The following is a 16,825-nucleotide window of genomic DNA, read 5'->3' on the forward strand; positions in this document are numbered from 1 at the left end:
TGGTTTCGGAACCTACTTCAGTTTTGTTTGGTACCAGAACAGTCACATGCTATGTTTGGTTTCGGAACCTACTTCAGTTTTGTTTGGTATCAGAACAGTCGCCAGCTATGTTTGGTTTCGGAACCTACTTCAGTTTTGTTTGGTACCAGAACAGTCACATGCTATGTTTGGTTTCGGAACTTACTCCAGTTTTGTTTGATACCAGAACAGTCGCCAGCTATGTTTGGTTTCGGAACCTACTTCAGTTTTGTTTGGTACCAGAACAATCACATGCTATGTTTGGTTTCGGAACCTACTTCAGTTTTGTTTGGTACCAGAACAGTCACATGCTATGTTTGGTTTCGGAACTTACTCCAGTTTTGTTTGGTACCAGAACAGTCGCCAGCTATGTTTGGTTTCGGAACCTACTTCAGTTGTGTTTGGTACCAGAACAGTCACATGCTATGTTTGGTTTCGGAACTTACTCCAGTTTTGTTTGGTACCAGAACAGTCGCCAGCTATGTTTGGTTTCGGAACCTACTTCAGTTTTGTTTGGTACCAGAACAGTCACATGCTATGTTAGGCTTCAGAACCCACTTCAGTTTTGTTTGATGCCGGACCATATTTAAGATTTGTTTACAAAGGGAACATAACCACAGTTTAGTTAGTTACCGGAGGATACGTTAGACTTGTTTTTTGGAAACAAACTTTATTTTGGAAGGTTCGGGAAATAATTTGTGCTTGATGCTGAACCATGCTCCAGATTTGTTTGGTATTGACTCATAAAATGTTTTGGATTTAAGAACATACTATAGCTTTGTTTGGTGCTGGAGCATTCGACTGTTTTGTTGGTTCCGAAATCTGCGCATTATACTGGTCATAACCACGAGGAAATTAATTACAATGTACGTGTACATATGAATACACAAAATATACCAAGGATATTACATCGATAGAAGATGTATCACGTGAAACCCCGCGACATTTTAAATAATATAAACAATAATACCCAATACTGAATAAAATGCTTCAATAACAATAAATAGAAGAAAGTGTTAACAACAAAACAAAAACAATTGCATGTTTACCAATTCATGTAAATCGTTCTGGGATTAAGTGCCCTAATAATAAATTCATTAATACATACTAGCAATAGAAATAAAAGGCAATACGCATTATCCAACATAGATGTATTTCGAGGCAAATACATCGTCTTTATAACGGAGGAAGCACGTTGTTCAAAGCATTTGCGAACGATCTTTGGTCTCAATCGTATTTAAACAAAAAATATTATTTTGTTTGTAAGTTTAGTATTTAAATGACCGACTGGTTAAAAAAAATCAAAAAAGACAAACAATCTTAAATCATATCATTCCAACAACGATTCCCGCAGAAGAATTAAAGGCATATATTTTTTATAAAGAAAGAAGGGAGAGCAAAGGAGGAAATGTGTGCTGTTAAAAAGAAACAAGTTTAAATGACTCACATGATTAATAAAAGTTTTCTCGAGTAAACGGCTGTCAGCAACTGGTTTTTAATGCATTTCTTTCCAGCATTGATAATTTGCGCAGTGATATATGGTACTTCGCGAAAGTTTTAACGATTCATCATTACCATTTTTTTTGTGAACGCATAACATTGGTGTGTCTGAAATATCTAGTTAAATTCTAGTTTAACAGGAAAATATTTCTCAATTTAGTTTACATCCGACGTTAGACAATTGTGGAAACCACGTTCCCTTATACACCGGTAGGTTATTTCCAGGTAAATGAGGTAACGGAAGAGACTACGTGGCTTTGGACGATGATTATAGACTGGCATGTTCAGATATGCAGATACAGGTCGTGAGTGAGTTCAGTCTTATTCTAAAATGTAGACTTATATTAAAGAGACTTTAAACGGGACCCTTACTGCAGAGATAATTTTACTCTGAACTAGAAAATCATACTGCATATTTTTTAGCATGGACAACTTTACTTTCATTACACGGGTAACTCGGACGCCAGTTCGTTTTCACCGATTTCGTCGAGCGTTCGCGCAAGCAATCGCACCGTAGCGTCGCTACCCACCGACCGCTGCCATTTCTGCAGCACCTGCCAGCACATCTCGTACTGTCCGTCCGTCCGATAGTCGTATTCGATTCCCTCCAGCCGCCCGCCGGAAATGCCGAGCGCGGACCCTAACTTCTTCCAGCGTCGCCCGATGTTCTTGCACACGTGGTCCAGGTCGCTAGTGGACGGTGGCTCTGTAGATACTAAAATATTGCATGTACCTTTGCAACGTTGTTATTAACTAATACTAGAGTCAATATTTATTTACAATATTTCCAGAAGGCCAATGGCCGATGTGGACACATTTTAGTACATGCAATTGATAAATCATTAATAAACTTATATACATATTTCTGACAAGTATTTAAATTATGAGCAAACGCCTTTAAGGGACACACACATTGCGCAAATAACATTCCTAGAACGGCCAACTGTATATAAACCATAAAAAGTGGACGCACGTCCCGAATTCATGCCGTTTAAGCCCCATATGCTTTGAAACCTTTCTATGTGAAAGCACAATGTTGTATATGTACTGTTTTGACTTGTGTGTGTATGCAAATGATCAAAAACATAATTATACAACAAGATATATATTTTCAACAAACGGTGTTTATGTTGATTTGTGAAAGACGATCATATGTCAAGTCAATGAGATATAAGACAAAACAGAAACAGACAAACATATGATGAGGATGTTGTTGTTTTTCTGCGCAATTCTTAGCTGAATCACTCCCACATCAATTAAATTAGCAAACTTAGCTCTCGTTAATTTTTATCAAATTGCATTTTATTTGAAACACAGGCTAAAATTATAACAAATACATAACATTAAATGCTTCGAAAATATAAATAATATCAAACATGTCATTTGGTAGCTGTAGAAACTCAAGATCATGAATTAAAATTCATTAAAAATCAAATTGAAATAATACATAGTGCCATTGATAACGCAAACCTGTGAGTGAGCGGGGCTCACGTGGTGAATGTCGTCTGTGAGATTTGTGCTTCCGGTGCTTGCGGCGGCCGTGTCGCTCACCACTTCCGGTCGCCACGTAACTGCCGTCGCCAATATTGATGCCAGGGAAACTTCCGGTCAAATGTCGACTGATCCCGGATGCTGCGTTCACACGGTTACTAATACGGATACCCGCCATACCGGGAATGGCGAAATCTACGTCACTTCCTGTCGTGATGAAATAAGAGTTCGTTGTAGCGGGATTTTTTGCAGAAAACGGATAATCATACGCTACTTCCGGGTCACCAAAAACGTGCATACCTGGTATATATCAAAACCAAAGCGTTCATTAAAATTGTATGATTCTCTAGTATGATATAACGTGTTTTCACGATGACAAGAATCAACTATCGTCTATGGTCCTTTAACAACAAGGGACAAACATTTCACATTTAAAATAATAAACGGGCATGTTTACGGATATTCTCGTTTTTAGTTGTGAGCTTTGGCTGCTCACAACTAATTTAGAGAGGCAGTTTTGCAAGTCAGTCTGCTTTTTGCTACGCTAGGAACGATAACAGCATTAACTACGCTAGGAACGATAACCACTGCATGTTAATACTTAACCACTGGTACACTGCAGCAGACAGCCTCTATGTTAACAATGGGTTTAAGAGCTTGTGCGATGATATTGGCCAGTGTAGTGTTAATAACAGCTTGTGTGACGACATTGGCCAGTTTATCATTGAAATCTCTACATATTGGCTGCTTTCATGGAAAACGGGGCTTAATGCTGAATTAAAAGTCTGCCATGTGGGCAAACTTGTTGCTCAATAATTTAAAGAAAATAGATAAAGTATTAGAAACACATAACACATGGTTATAGGCTTGTTATTCTTTAGCAAGGCAACCATAATTCTATATTTTGTCTAAGTTATCTCTATAACATAAATATGAGGATAAACAGTGCACACACATCTCGACCTGTGCTTTAAGACACATTCTTTATAAATTTGAATGGGTTGTGTTCATTTTAAACTTGCGATATAAAAAGCTATAACCTAATTTTGAAACTGAGTTTCGTCTAAGATTATGCAATAGCGAGTAACTTCAGTGCCTTCAGCGCCTTGATTACAAAATGCCATCAAATGTTTCACTAATACGACTATGGTATTTTGGAATATGCTTAAATAATTAGAATAACAATAAAAAGGCCGAGTACAAAAGTTTGCCTTCACCGGGATTCTATTCCGCGACATTTTAAAACAAAAGACAACGCACTACTGCTGGATAAATCCAGACTTTCAAGACAGCATAATAATGTTCAACGTTTTTCATACAAACGCTTTAAAATAAATAAATGTGATTGTCACGTGACCACATATAATATTTTTTACTGAATCGTACAACACAAAGATGTTTAATTCCTCGAAAATTCGACCGACTCAAAACAAGAACGGCAAAGCAACAACGATTTGAAGAAGAAGACCAATATTGATTAAAAAGGCAGATACGAATACTCTATTACTTTTTATTTAGAAATATATATGATATAATGAAACAAATCGAAATCAAATAATGTATAGAATAGCAATGGTGAGTATATATTAATCATCTCAGATTTACATGCCGATGTCAATAAACCACAGAACTTAACAACAGATGGATTTATGTAAAAGGCGTTTAATGAATTTTTGTCGTAGTTAACGGTAGCACGAGAAAACACAAATAAAACGAAATTCATCCTTTATGCCCATTGATTACAGCAAAGGCATTTACGCTCACGGGGGATATTCTTGCGTGAATATCTTCCGGTCTTGATTCTAGAGGGGTGGGTGGACAGAAGCCCTTACTTTTACACAGTACAAACTTACCGTATACTCTTGAGTAATAACTCTAAGAATTATTCATACTCAATAGAAGTTTTGGGCATTCCATACATACTGGTACATAGAAATGAACGTATAATAATATATACCAAAACAAAGAGCGTAATTCAACGCTATGTAAGTAATACACACATATTCCGAACTATCGATGAAAAGCGTTACAAACGCCTTTTAGATTTACTGTTTTCGAATGATATTATCTGTAAAATAACCGAGATTTTCAACATTTCTCTAACTCAATAGTTGTATTTTGCTTGTTCGAATATAATTCATACGTTCTTTTATTATACTTTTTTTTATATTGTAATTTGGCCAAACTATTAAGTTACTGTAGTACAAAAGGTACCGACTAGCTGAGTTTATAAAGCGATTGCCGTGGGGATATGGTGTCCGCCTAGCGATCGGGAGGTCATGGGTTCGACCCCCCCCCCCCCCCCCCTGTGGGAGCATTCTTTAGACCAGGACTCATTGAATAGTCAAATTACGAGGAGCCCTGCAATTAACGAGACGAAGAAGATAGGATACAAAGGTTGTGTGGCCAATGGTCATAAAATCTTTTAAGCGGTCATTCGCCCCTAACTTTGATTAAGTAGGGCACCTGTCAGCTACTGACGTGCATAGGTGCATTTAGCACTGGTAAACCAGTAACCAGTTTAAATGGAAGCTGTTTAACTGACCGTCTTGATTTTACTGAAATACAATTGAAAACAAGTAAAACAAACATACACAGGATTGGTTCGCTTCATGCGCAGAAGCATTACCATCGTACACTTAGGAAAAAAAGTCGGCGTCCGACTATATGCACAGTGCAAACAATCAATGTAAATGTCAATTCCTTATTAAAAGCGACACATTCGCTTGTGGAAATCCACAATCTTTGGAGGAAAAAAAACTAGTGAAATATATGTATTTGCCGTATGCAGAAGTACGTGCTGTTTTAATTGTTTTAATAACTAATCCTGTCTATATTATTTAAATTCAAGAACCCATACATCTTACATAGCGCTCGTGCTTATTCGCAATTTTCTGGCCGAAACATTATCCAGAAGGACGCCTTCATGGTTCTCATTAAATATGTGTCACATTTAATTATTCATTAACAAAGATGAGTCCTTTCCGCTTGACCGATGTGGACATGGAATGCATTACAACCTTTCTTAATGGACTCAAAAAGGTATTAATTGTCAGGCTAAACTATTCATGTCTGAATTACTTAAAATGCTTCTTACATTCTGACTACGACATTCGTAAAATCATAATATTCCAGTTTCAGTGTCCATTGTTTGTTGCTTGGTATGTTTTGTATAAAAACGAAGTTTAAGCTTAATGGTATTTAAGGGAAACGATCACGAGAAACAGCGTACGAAATGAAAACACGACACACTATCGGAAAGATCAACATTCCATAAGTAGCAACACAATATAAGCATCAAAGGAGCAACACAACCAAGAATCTTACTAACCATGGATGTTTATAAATATAAGAATGGCAACAATTGAAAAAATATGTTTATTTTAGATACACTTCTTTAATATTAAATCAATGACATCGTTCTATGTAATAATCTGACGCCGTTGAAGACTCGTTACGTTGAAACTGCGTCTTAATTATTTGACATACTGTAAACTTAACATTTAACATATGTACACATACCTTTTATGACAGTAACTTTCCCGCCATTTTCTATAACTGTTGTACCCCTTCCAGTTGCAAATGCAGATTCAAATAAATCCCCCAAATCACTGTCACTTGCATCAGAATCGGAGGTGCTCATATTTGTAATGTTGTTTGTTGTTTGTGTTTACATTATTTGAAACGAAAGCAGGCAATGTCTTAATAACATAAATCTAAAACGAAAGTAGGAAATTCCTATTAGTTTAAATAACAAGCATGGTCAACCGGCCTTCCATAGTAAATGCCTCCATGAGAGTTATTTTTATCAGCATTAAATTACGACTAATCATTACATTTCCGAAACCGAAAGTTGAAGAGATTCCCGTCAGTTGCAAGTACAGTGATCAAGTGAAAGACCAGAGGTTTCAACTTATAAATGGTTAATGTTAAAAATTAAAGTGGTACTTGATAAATACCATACACTCATAACACTGACTCATTTTATTAGAATCAACAAAGTTTTTCCACATCGTCGTAATAAGAATTTCCTTATTCAATTTATTTTGCTATAGCCTTTATCATGAACAAAGTCTAGAACCTTGCAAACCTTTTAATTTAGATTGTCGATACAGTATTAATTATAATTATATTAAACAACTCATGTTGTCTTTGTAAAAAGTAAGAGTGGTTGCTGGAATGGGGTACTTAAGGTACAAAACTACGGAATACCGTTAGTGCAATCGTGGTTACACAATAAAATCCATAATGCGAAAGTACGATGGCAACAATGCGATAGTACGATGACGACAGAGCGACAATATGATGGCGACAGTGCGTTAGTATGATGGCGACAATGCGATAATACGATGACGACAGCACGATAACGCGATAGTTCGATGGCGACAATGTGATAGTACAATGACGACAATGCGACAATACGATGGCGACAGTGCGATAGTATGATGGCAACAATGCGATAGTGCGATAATACTATGACGACAGTGTGACAATACAATAGCAACAGTGTGATAGTACAATGGCGACAATGCGATATAGTGCGATAGTACAATGGCGACAATACGTTTATACGATGACTACAGTGCGACAATACGATGGCGATAGTAGGATGGCGACAATGCGATGATACAATGACGACAGTATGATCACGCGATAATAGTCGATGGTGACAATTCAATGATACGATGGCAACAGTAAGATATGACTATTGCATTGTCGCCATTGTACAATGGCATTGTCGCCATCGTACTTTCGCATTGTCACCATGGTACTATTGCACTATCCCATTGTCGCCCTCTGGATTTTAATGTGTAACCACTATGGTCCTGACGGTATTCCCTACAAAACGCATACTGCTAATGTTATAGAAGCAGATACGAGCAAGTCTTAATCTGTGTTATTTGACCAGAAGTTTGATCAATAACTGTATTAAAGCACAGTTGGTTAGGGTGTGGCTATGATATTACTAAGTAAAAACATCATTTTGAAGAAAAAAAATTTATAACGAAAACTCAACTTCTCTGAAAAAAAAATCACTATCAAATATATTTATAACAGAGTATCCAACTCAAAATGACCCGAAAACAGGCTGCATTGTTTTGAATAGCTTTAATTGAGTTGATAGTTAAATAATAAATATATATTTGAATATTTGATAGTGATTTTTTTCTCCAGAAAAGTAGATTTTTTGTTATAATTTGATTATTTTTCAATCAAAATGATGTTTTTACTAATTAATATCAAAGCCATACGCTCACCACCTGTGTATTAAAGAACTGTATGTAAAGATAATTAACATGCAGTTACCTAACTCTGCAATTGCAAACAAACATGGTTTTTATACTGAAAAATGTATGTAAGTAAACAACATGTTGCGTATTGTTTTGAGCTTAAATAAAGTTGCTTTGGAAAACATTACATGAAAAGTATTATTTGCAAGAAATTTGTTTTGTTTTTGAGATGAATGGTGGAAACACATACTTTGACAGACTTTTTTACACAATTTAAGCCACTTCAGTCTTTTATTGCTTATTAAAAATCACATCTCATTTTCACCCGGCGGGGGGGGGGGGGGGGGCATCTGGGTGGAAAAAAAAATAATCAAACCATTCGCAATTTTCTTCTTTGTTGTTGCGCATTTTATGTATTGTTTGCAGTTAATTATGAAAAAAAAGGAAATTACTAACTTAAAATATTAAAGTAATATATAAATTGATTAAAATCACAAGGTTTGTCAGACAAACAGTAACAGTCTTGACAGCAGTGATTTTGCCGAGCCATATCTTTGCGCACTGAGGTTGTGTGAACAGTGTAAAAGTTGTTCAATTCTGGTACATTACTCATGAACCAGTCTCATTTGTAAAGGAGACACTTTCTAGTAAATGAGAAATGAATAATTAATATTTTTGTGTTTTGTGTTCAGATGAGTTTACAGATCACATATTCCTGTTTTGCATGTATAATAAGTACTGGGTATCGACTTCTTTTTCCTGTCAGTTTTGATTTGTCCAGCACTGAATATTATAGCAAAAAATGTCTGACCATATAAGGCTCGATATACATTTGCTTGCATATTTCGGGAATATTTAGACTTTTTGGGGACAGGAATGTCAATAAGCCATATTTGAGGCTTAACATGTCCAACGTTTTAGTGTTTCATTAAATATTCAGTGAAACTGGTCAGAGCAAAATGGCACTAGGGCTGTGGCTTTTTTTCAACGTAACTGTGTAACCCAGCTTTTAACCTTAGATGACCTTTTGCATAACCCCAGCAGACCTGAATAAATACATACCATTCATTCTATTGGCTGATTTGAGCATAATCCCCTGAAACATTAGCGACATCACCGCGTCTTTGTAGTACAGGATGTAACACTGTTCAGTGTTAGGAAATGCAGATTATTCTCCATGTTCATTTAATAAAACATTTTTGCCAAGTTAACATTTACGAATTGCCGGTAATTTCCATCCTCAATTCTCAAGACTTTCAGGGTCTGTGCTTGATCAGTAAAACATCAGGGGAAGAGTGAATGTACTACATGTACCAATAAAAAAGAAATGATTGAAAACCTATCTGTAAATGCTATTTGCCTTGTATTTTGAGAGAAAACCACCGCAATAGTATAGTGTCCATTATAGAAGGGAAATCGCTTTATTATCTAGCCACACATGTGTGACCTATGTCTGTCTGTAAATCATTCCTGAAAGCCACAATTAAGTCTATCTACATTTGACAGTGTGACTTCAATTTTCAATTGAAAAGATTCCTGGTTAGAGGTTCCTTTTACACGTCATAATAAGATTTTTTAAGGCCTGTGCCATGCGAACATGGGTTTTAGCAATATTCTGCCATCCCAGCTCCAGCCAAGCCTACGCATCCGCGCAGTCTTGTCAGGATATGCATACTGAGGAGTATACTCTGAAGATACCACAAAACCTTGGGTGTTTGTTTATATAAGGGAAAGCCTAGCCCATGACAAGACTGCACCAGTGTGCAAGCTTGGCTTGAGTTTCGCTGGCCACATATGCCATAAGACCAATTTTTGCATGACACCAATGAAACAGTGTTATTTTAATGTGTGGAAAGAAAAGAGCTTCTTAATCAAACATGAACATACCATTTGTTTCGATGACAAACAAATTAATAATAAGTCCTGTGAAGAGGCATATGATGTGATCTCACGTAGTAAAATTTGTATCTACAAACACTATTATGTAGTTTAAGATACGTGTACTTCATAACAAGCATTTTACGTGGTCAATATGCGATTTATATATTAAGGGAAAAAATGAACACACCACTACTTAAACCTTTGTTTTTAATTTAATAACTTAAACTTAAATTTTCTACCTTTACTTTAAAGTCAGCATATACGAAGAATATCTTTTTATGCTCACCCAACATTTTCGGTGGAGCATATAGTTGCCAGTTTGTCTTTCCTTCCTTCCTTACTTCCTTCCTTCCTTCCTTACTTCCTTCCTTCCGTCACACTTTTGTTACAGTTTCTCATAGCGCCTTCAATATTTTACAGATCTCTTACATATTTGGCATGTAGGTACCTTGCATGGACCTCTACCTTTTGTAAGGTTAGAGGTTACTGAGGTCAAGGTCACAGAGGCTAATAATAGATTTTTCCATCACATTTTTGTTACAGTTTCTCATAGTGCCTTCAATATTTTACATATCTCTTCCATATTTAGCGTGTAAGTACCTTGCATGGACCTCTACTTTTTGATGACGTTTGAGGTCACTGGGGTCAAGGTCAAGGTCACAAAGGCTAAGAATAGATTTTCAGCACACTTTTGTTACAGTTTCTCATAGCGCCTTCAATATTTTACCGATCTCTTATATATTTGGCATGTAGGTACCTTGCATGGACCTCGACCTTTTGATGAGGTTTGAGATCAGTGGGGTCAAGGTCACCAAGGCTAATAATAGATTTTGTTTAGATGGTTATTAACCTTCGATAAGTAATATGACAATCTAAAGAATTTGATGTTTCTGAGATAGATCACAGTAACTTATCATCGGAAGTTCATGAAACCATGCAGTATCCTTCATGTTGGGCATACCTTAATATGCCATTTTGTTCCACTCCAGTGAGTTTTCAAGGAGTTATGGCCCCTTCAATAATAATGAGTTTCCACACAACACATAGATTGACAAAGCGCATCATCGGGGAGCATCCATCAGTTTCACTGACATTCTTGTTTTAAAGATATTTCTTGTTTGGTTTTCTGAAGTTTTCAGATGATTTGGGCTTTTTAATGTCATTATTATTATATATGTTAATTATTTTATGCCCTGACGCAAAGTAGGAGGTATTAAGCATTGCTCTAGTCTGTCTGTAATTCATTCAATACAAAGGGGACAGCATTTAGAGTTTGCAGGATTCAGATGAACATATATAAAAAAACTCTCAAATTCCTCGGATTCTTGATGAATACATGTGCTAGGGGAAATATCACGTGACTTTCATGAAGCATAGTGCACAATTAAAAATGCGTTAATGTTCTCTTTTGTAACAAGTTAACTATCATAATTTTCTTATTGACTTATTATTGCGAAGCATCAAAGGGCGTCGGGAATTTCAGTGTAAAAGGCACTCAATGATGTTACATGGAACAATTTTTTTTTCTACTGTAAATATTAATATATTGTCAGATTATTTTAAACAAAATAGAAAAAGATACTGGTACAGTGGAATCCCTCTAAACCGGACATCCCCGGGACCAAGAGGAAATTCCGGTTTAGCGAGGATTCCGGTTTAAGAGGGGACATTGGCTATTTTACTTTCAGAAGCTCAATTACATAGCTGATGTGGAAAAAAACACTTTCAGCAAAATTTAATAGTTTATTTACATATAACATTTATTGACACTGCATCACATAAGAACAACATATGTCACTTAATCGATTGATTCGATAGCAATATCATTCACAACATAAAACAAACAGTGCACCCAGAAAAACAAACAATTTCACACGTGTATGCATTTTTTAGGTGAATTTAGTTCCTTTTTACACCGAAAAACATCTTCAAACGACACAGCCACCAATAAGACGCTTTAAAGTCACTAATTCCTAGTTCCTAAGCAAAGCTCCGTGCATTTTCCTGTATTATCGGACCAGAGATCGGCAATGACTTAGCCCTTACAATACAGAACCAGTCCCATACAAGCTTGTTGATGTTTCTAAATTTCATTTCATTGTTAAACCAACTTTTGTTTGGTGAAGAGTTGTTTTCCCAATGAGATATGTACGCAGACTTTTTTAGCACGATATCCCCGATCGTTGACTTTCCTACCCCATATTTCTCTGACAGTATCTTGAGTGTAAGTTTAGGGAACATCTCTGACTCTTTTATCAATTTGATTTTGTCTTCTAGAGACATTTCCACGCGCCTTCGCTTAGAAGGAGGTTCGGGCATTTTTAGTCTTAGTTATCTTAATTACCAATTTGAAAATCTAAATGAATATCTAAATGCAACTGCTTCAAGAACTCTGCAAATCACCATTTTATATGACACTAAATTACCATTTGTATTAAACTACACAAAATATAAAGCATTAAGATTATTAAAATTTAACACGACTTTCTACATCAACAACAAAACACACTAAAGAACTCTATGTTTGTTATCAGTAATTATAATCAGTATTATCACCTCTATTGATCGATATGTACATAACAAGACAAGTATCTTTAAATTGGTTTGCGATTTTTACAGTTTACAAATTTTCGACCACCTTTAATAATTTCACGCGTTTTTAATCAGCTATTCGCAACTTTTCGACACTAGGTCTACGGTGCGATAAACCGGCCCTGAGCGGTTTAGAGGGGTACATGAGGTATGGAATGACCCAATTTTGATCCAAATAATGACCGGTATTCGGAATTGAGGGGATTCCGGTCTTGAGGAGATATTTTACGCATGGTTTTATAGGGAAAAAAGGGACCTGACAATTTGTCCTGTTTAGAGAGGATTCCAGTATAGAGAGGATCCTGTTTAGAGGGTTTCCACTGTATAACCATTATCTATGATTTTGTGTTATAACCCCCAAATAACCATTATCTATGATGTTGTGTTATAACCCCCAAATAACCATTATCTATGATTTTGTGTTGTAACCGCCAAATATTTCATAGTTCATTTTATTTACATTGGTTTCCTTTTTTTACTGGCATACGTGTGCAGTTTTCATTAATGGAACAGAACTGTGCAGGTTTTAAAAAATCTGCTTCATCTTGTAAGGGTAATTACATATTTTTCTCAACTTCAAGGGGAGATGATTCTGAACTTATTCTTACGTTGCTCATTTACGATAGGGGTTGAGTACTCATTGATATGAAAACACTGTAAAAGTTTTAATGTGTTTACGAACGCCCCCACCCTCTCACACATATATTTCATGGGCATAATAAAAACAAAAAATGGTTACAATAGTATATTTATTTAAACTAAAATGTCTACATCAAAACAAAAAATTAACAATTAGAACACAAATAAAATAATTTGATTCTACTGGGGCTCGAACCTTGGGCCTCTCACATGTGAAGCGAGCGTGTAACCACTACACTACGGAACCGCTTGAAAAATCACCTTCTAACTAAGATATTAATACACGAGTGTAACGGTTATCAATAAACCATGTAATCGCTGTCATCTTGTAAAATTACAGAAAATACACGTGAACCAAAACTAAAACAGCAAAAGTCTGCGCTATTGTTAGAAAAACCACAAAATAAATATATTTTGATTATGTTTTGTTTTAATACAAAACCAGACAGTTTCACCGGTTCGCGTATTTGCCCAGTCCCTGTGATCTTTTATTATTGCCCAGTCCCTGTGATCAGTTATTAATTAAAAGAATTAGCTTTGCATTATTGGCAATAAATGTTGTAGTAAATGTAATAGGCACAAATGCAGTACTTATTTACACTAATTTACACAAAAAATCACCACTTTGCAAGATATTCTGACAACGAAAATAAATACATTGATCCGTAAAATAACTTCTCCCATAAGCGAAAAAAAAACAACGTATTACATACGAGTCGCCGCACTTCAGTGCGACGCGAATAATTCACATTGTATGTCATTTTATGAATGAATTACGTTGAAGAACTGAAATCTCTGACATAAATGATTCAACAATACTTATATGATCAGTGAATCATAGTTATTTCATTATACACATGTACATCCATATTTTCTAGTAACATGAGTGTTTTGCAGGAAAACAACTAAAAATGGTACATAATAAAAAATAATTATGAAAAATAAAACTTATAGATGGTTTCTTTACCAATTGGTCATCTTCTATATCTCACACAATCAAAAGTTATTTATATTGCATTTGTTCAATTTACTCAATATGTGTCAATTCACTTTATGTATGCTTGAAGAATGCTTCCTTATTAAATATTGATAATGCCGACTTAGTGATGGACACTTGGGAATAGCTTGACAGCAGTGGATTGTTTTCAAGTTGTCCTTCATTATGCTTTGAACATATTATCTTTAGTTCAAAGAATTATTAGTGATTGAAAAAGCTTATCCTATAGTTTAAAAAAATTATCATTGAATAATCATTGTAAGTGAGTGACGTCATAGATGAATTGTTTAAAATAAAATTTGTGAAATATTTACCGGGTATGTGTTCTGAACATAATATAATGACATATCATGCTTTGAGTCACACAGTTGTCTAGATAAAGAAATATTAACACTTTGGTTTCATCAGAGGGTGACCTATCAACTGTTTTAATGACTTGTAGAATTATTTATTTATGTCCTGCTATTTACTGATATCCATTTTTAGTTCACTGGCTAAATGCAAAGTTTGCAAGACCTAGCTAAGGATTCACTGGGGAACAGTTGGAGTAATTTCCAAGTCACTGTTACTTTAAATAGAAACAACTGTTTTCAGATGAATGACTTGAATAAGGATGGATGTATTGTGCTGACATTTTTTGTGTGTAGGTAGCTTATATGCAAACCTAACTTAGTACAGCACAATGATTTAAATAAAATTTCAGCAACAAAAAATTTGAAAACCTGGAAACCTGGAGTGGCCATTTATCAGGAAACTATTTTCTAGAAAAAAAAATCATAGTATGAATACACATTATGAAAGAGGAAACTTTGGAACACAATGGAAAGGGCAATGCCATTTGACGAAACTTCCCCCAAAAGGTCTCCCCATGTGTTAAGTAATCCAGAAACATCAGTGCAAAATATAGATGAATAATTGATGAAATGACACTAGTAAATGCTAAAATCTAGAGGTAAACAAAGAAAATAAAAAAACTCCAAGTTTATTTGGGCATATTAGGCAATGAAATATAAAGCACTAAATTGAATTTTGTCGGTCTGGTTTTGTCTGTTAACACCAGAATATAAAATGAAGCAAATTAGCCAATTATTTAATCAGGGGGGCACGCGTATACGGGAGCTTACCGCGTTTAAGTGAGAAAGTTGTTGCAAAACTTCAAAGATGGCGTCGTTTAAGTGTTTTTTGTGAAGGAGTAGCGGATATTTTCACCCGGTAAGCCAGTTTATATTTATATTTCTTTTAAATGAATAAGCCCTTTCGGCTCCACGGTGTTTGTGCTCCCCTCGGTTTTTTGTTTCAAAACCGTAGACGTCGGAATAAAAAAGTTATTGAAGCAAAACCGTCGACAAATTTGTTGTTTAATTTCTTGACCTTCGAGATGTTTGATGTTCGAATATCATTTTCTCTCATAATAAACAGTATTTGTGCATGTGTACAGTTAAATATAACATAAACCACGAATATTTTATTATCTCGACGCGTTGTTATGTCTATTAATTCATTTAATGCCGAATTATAACGGGTTAACCCCCATTTTTGGAACTAAACTTCCTTTTAAGCACACTTTGGGACCTGACTTCCAATTGAATAACAGCTCTTTCCTATGTTACAAGGTTTTATGCGAAATAACTTTCGTGAATGAATTCCGCATTGGTGCGAATGTCTTGGAAAACATTTTCACTTGAAGAAATCAAGAGTTTTCTTTTTTCTATTAATTGTTTTATTATTAATTTGTATTATTATATGTTTTATCGCGTACTTAACGCTAACATTTAGTGTGTGTACTATACGACATTCGACGGTATTATGAACACAGTGTAATTCTTACCTGTTTATATGGACATACTTATGTTTGAATATGCATCCAACGGAATACTATGCTTACTATTTCCAGATATCTAGACGCCAGTTATATATGTTGAGGATGCCAAGATTAAAAAAAGACGGCGTAACGAAGTGTGTACCGCTCTAGAATGCGATAGGTACATGAAAACCCACCAATCAAACAAAAAAAATTACGTCGAAGTACCTTGCCAAACAATCACATATGTGTGCAATAAAAGTGTAATGAAGAACAGAAGAGGGTAAAGCCGGTTTGATACTAGTATAAGGTTGATGTAACCAAATACTGCCATTGTTGCGATTCGGAATACATGAAGCAATTTGGAATACTTGACATCTGCTTAGAAGATGCATATCGGTGGATGTTTTTTTTATGATACTTAAATATGAATTGTTTATTTAATACAATAACATTTGACGCGTTTAACCATAACGATACTGATACATGTATGTGACTTTGATGTGACACATTTTGGACGACCTTCTTTTAAACCAGTTCTGAGTTGGTCACTATATTATTATAATCGCAAAAAGTGAATTTGTAGTGGATAGAAAGATTTGTGCAAATGCAATACACGATATGATTTCAGTAGAAGTGATCAATATAATTTTTATACATGTATGTTTTTTCTCT

General features: G+C 35.3%; 1 protein-coding gene across 2 annotated transcripts; it reads right to left on the bottom strand.

Moving 5' to 3' along the window:
• Window positions 1-994: 994 nt before the first annotated feature.
• Window positions 995-6,745, bottom strand: LOC127836043 (receptor-interacting serine/threonine-protein kinase 1-like). 2 transcript variants are annotated; one of them, XM_052362461.1, is made up of 3 exons: window positions 6,532-6,745; window positions 2,989-3,309; window positions 995-2,233 (listed from the first exon to the last, which is right to left on the bottom strand). In XM_052362461.1, exons 1-3 carry the CDS (start codon window positions 6,650-6,652, stop codon window positions 1,962-1,964), a joined length of 714 nt encoding a protein of 237 aa, XP_052218421.1. In that variant the 5' UTR covers window positions 6,653-6,745; the 3' UTR covers window positions 995-1,961. The 2 variants fall into 2 exon arrangements, with proteins under 2 accessions (XP_052218421.1, XP_052218422.1); XM_052362462.1 differs by having other exon boundaries at window positions 2,989-3,216; window positions 6,532-6,742.
• Window positions 6,746-16,825: the final 10,080 nt, after the last annotated feature.

Source organism: Dreissena polymorpha, chromosome 6 (genome assembly GCF_020536995.1).
Source record: "Dreissena polymorpha isolate Duluth1 chromosome 6, UMN_Dpol_1.0, whole genome shotgun sequence".
In the NCBI taxonomy this organism is placed as follows: Eukaryota; Metazoa; Mollusca; class Bivalvia; order Myida; family Dreissenidae; genus Dreissena; species Dreissena polymorpha.

Bases quoted from the DNA above. Each gene is read 5' to 3' on its own strand.
- LOC127836043 (XM_052362461.1), bottom strand. From the start codon at position 6,652: ATGAGCACCTCCGATTCTGATGCAAGTGACAGTGATTTGGGGGATTTA. The intron at 3,310-6,531 runs GTATGTGTACAT...GATATATACCAG, and splicing joins GAAAGTTACTGTCATAAAAG to GTATGCACGTTTTTGGTGAC. The intron at 2,234-2,988 runs GTTTGCGTTATC...GCAATATTTTAG, and splicing joins TGAGCCCCGCTCACTCACAG to TATCTACAGAGCCACCGTCC.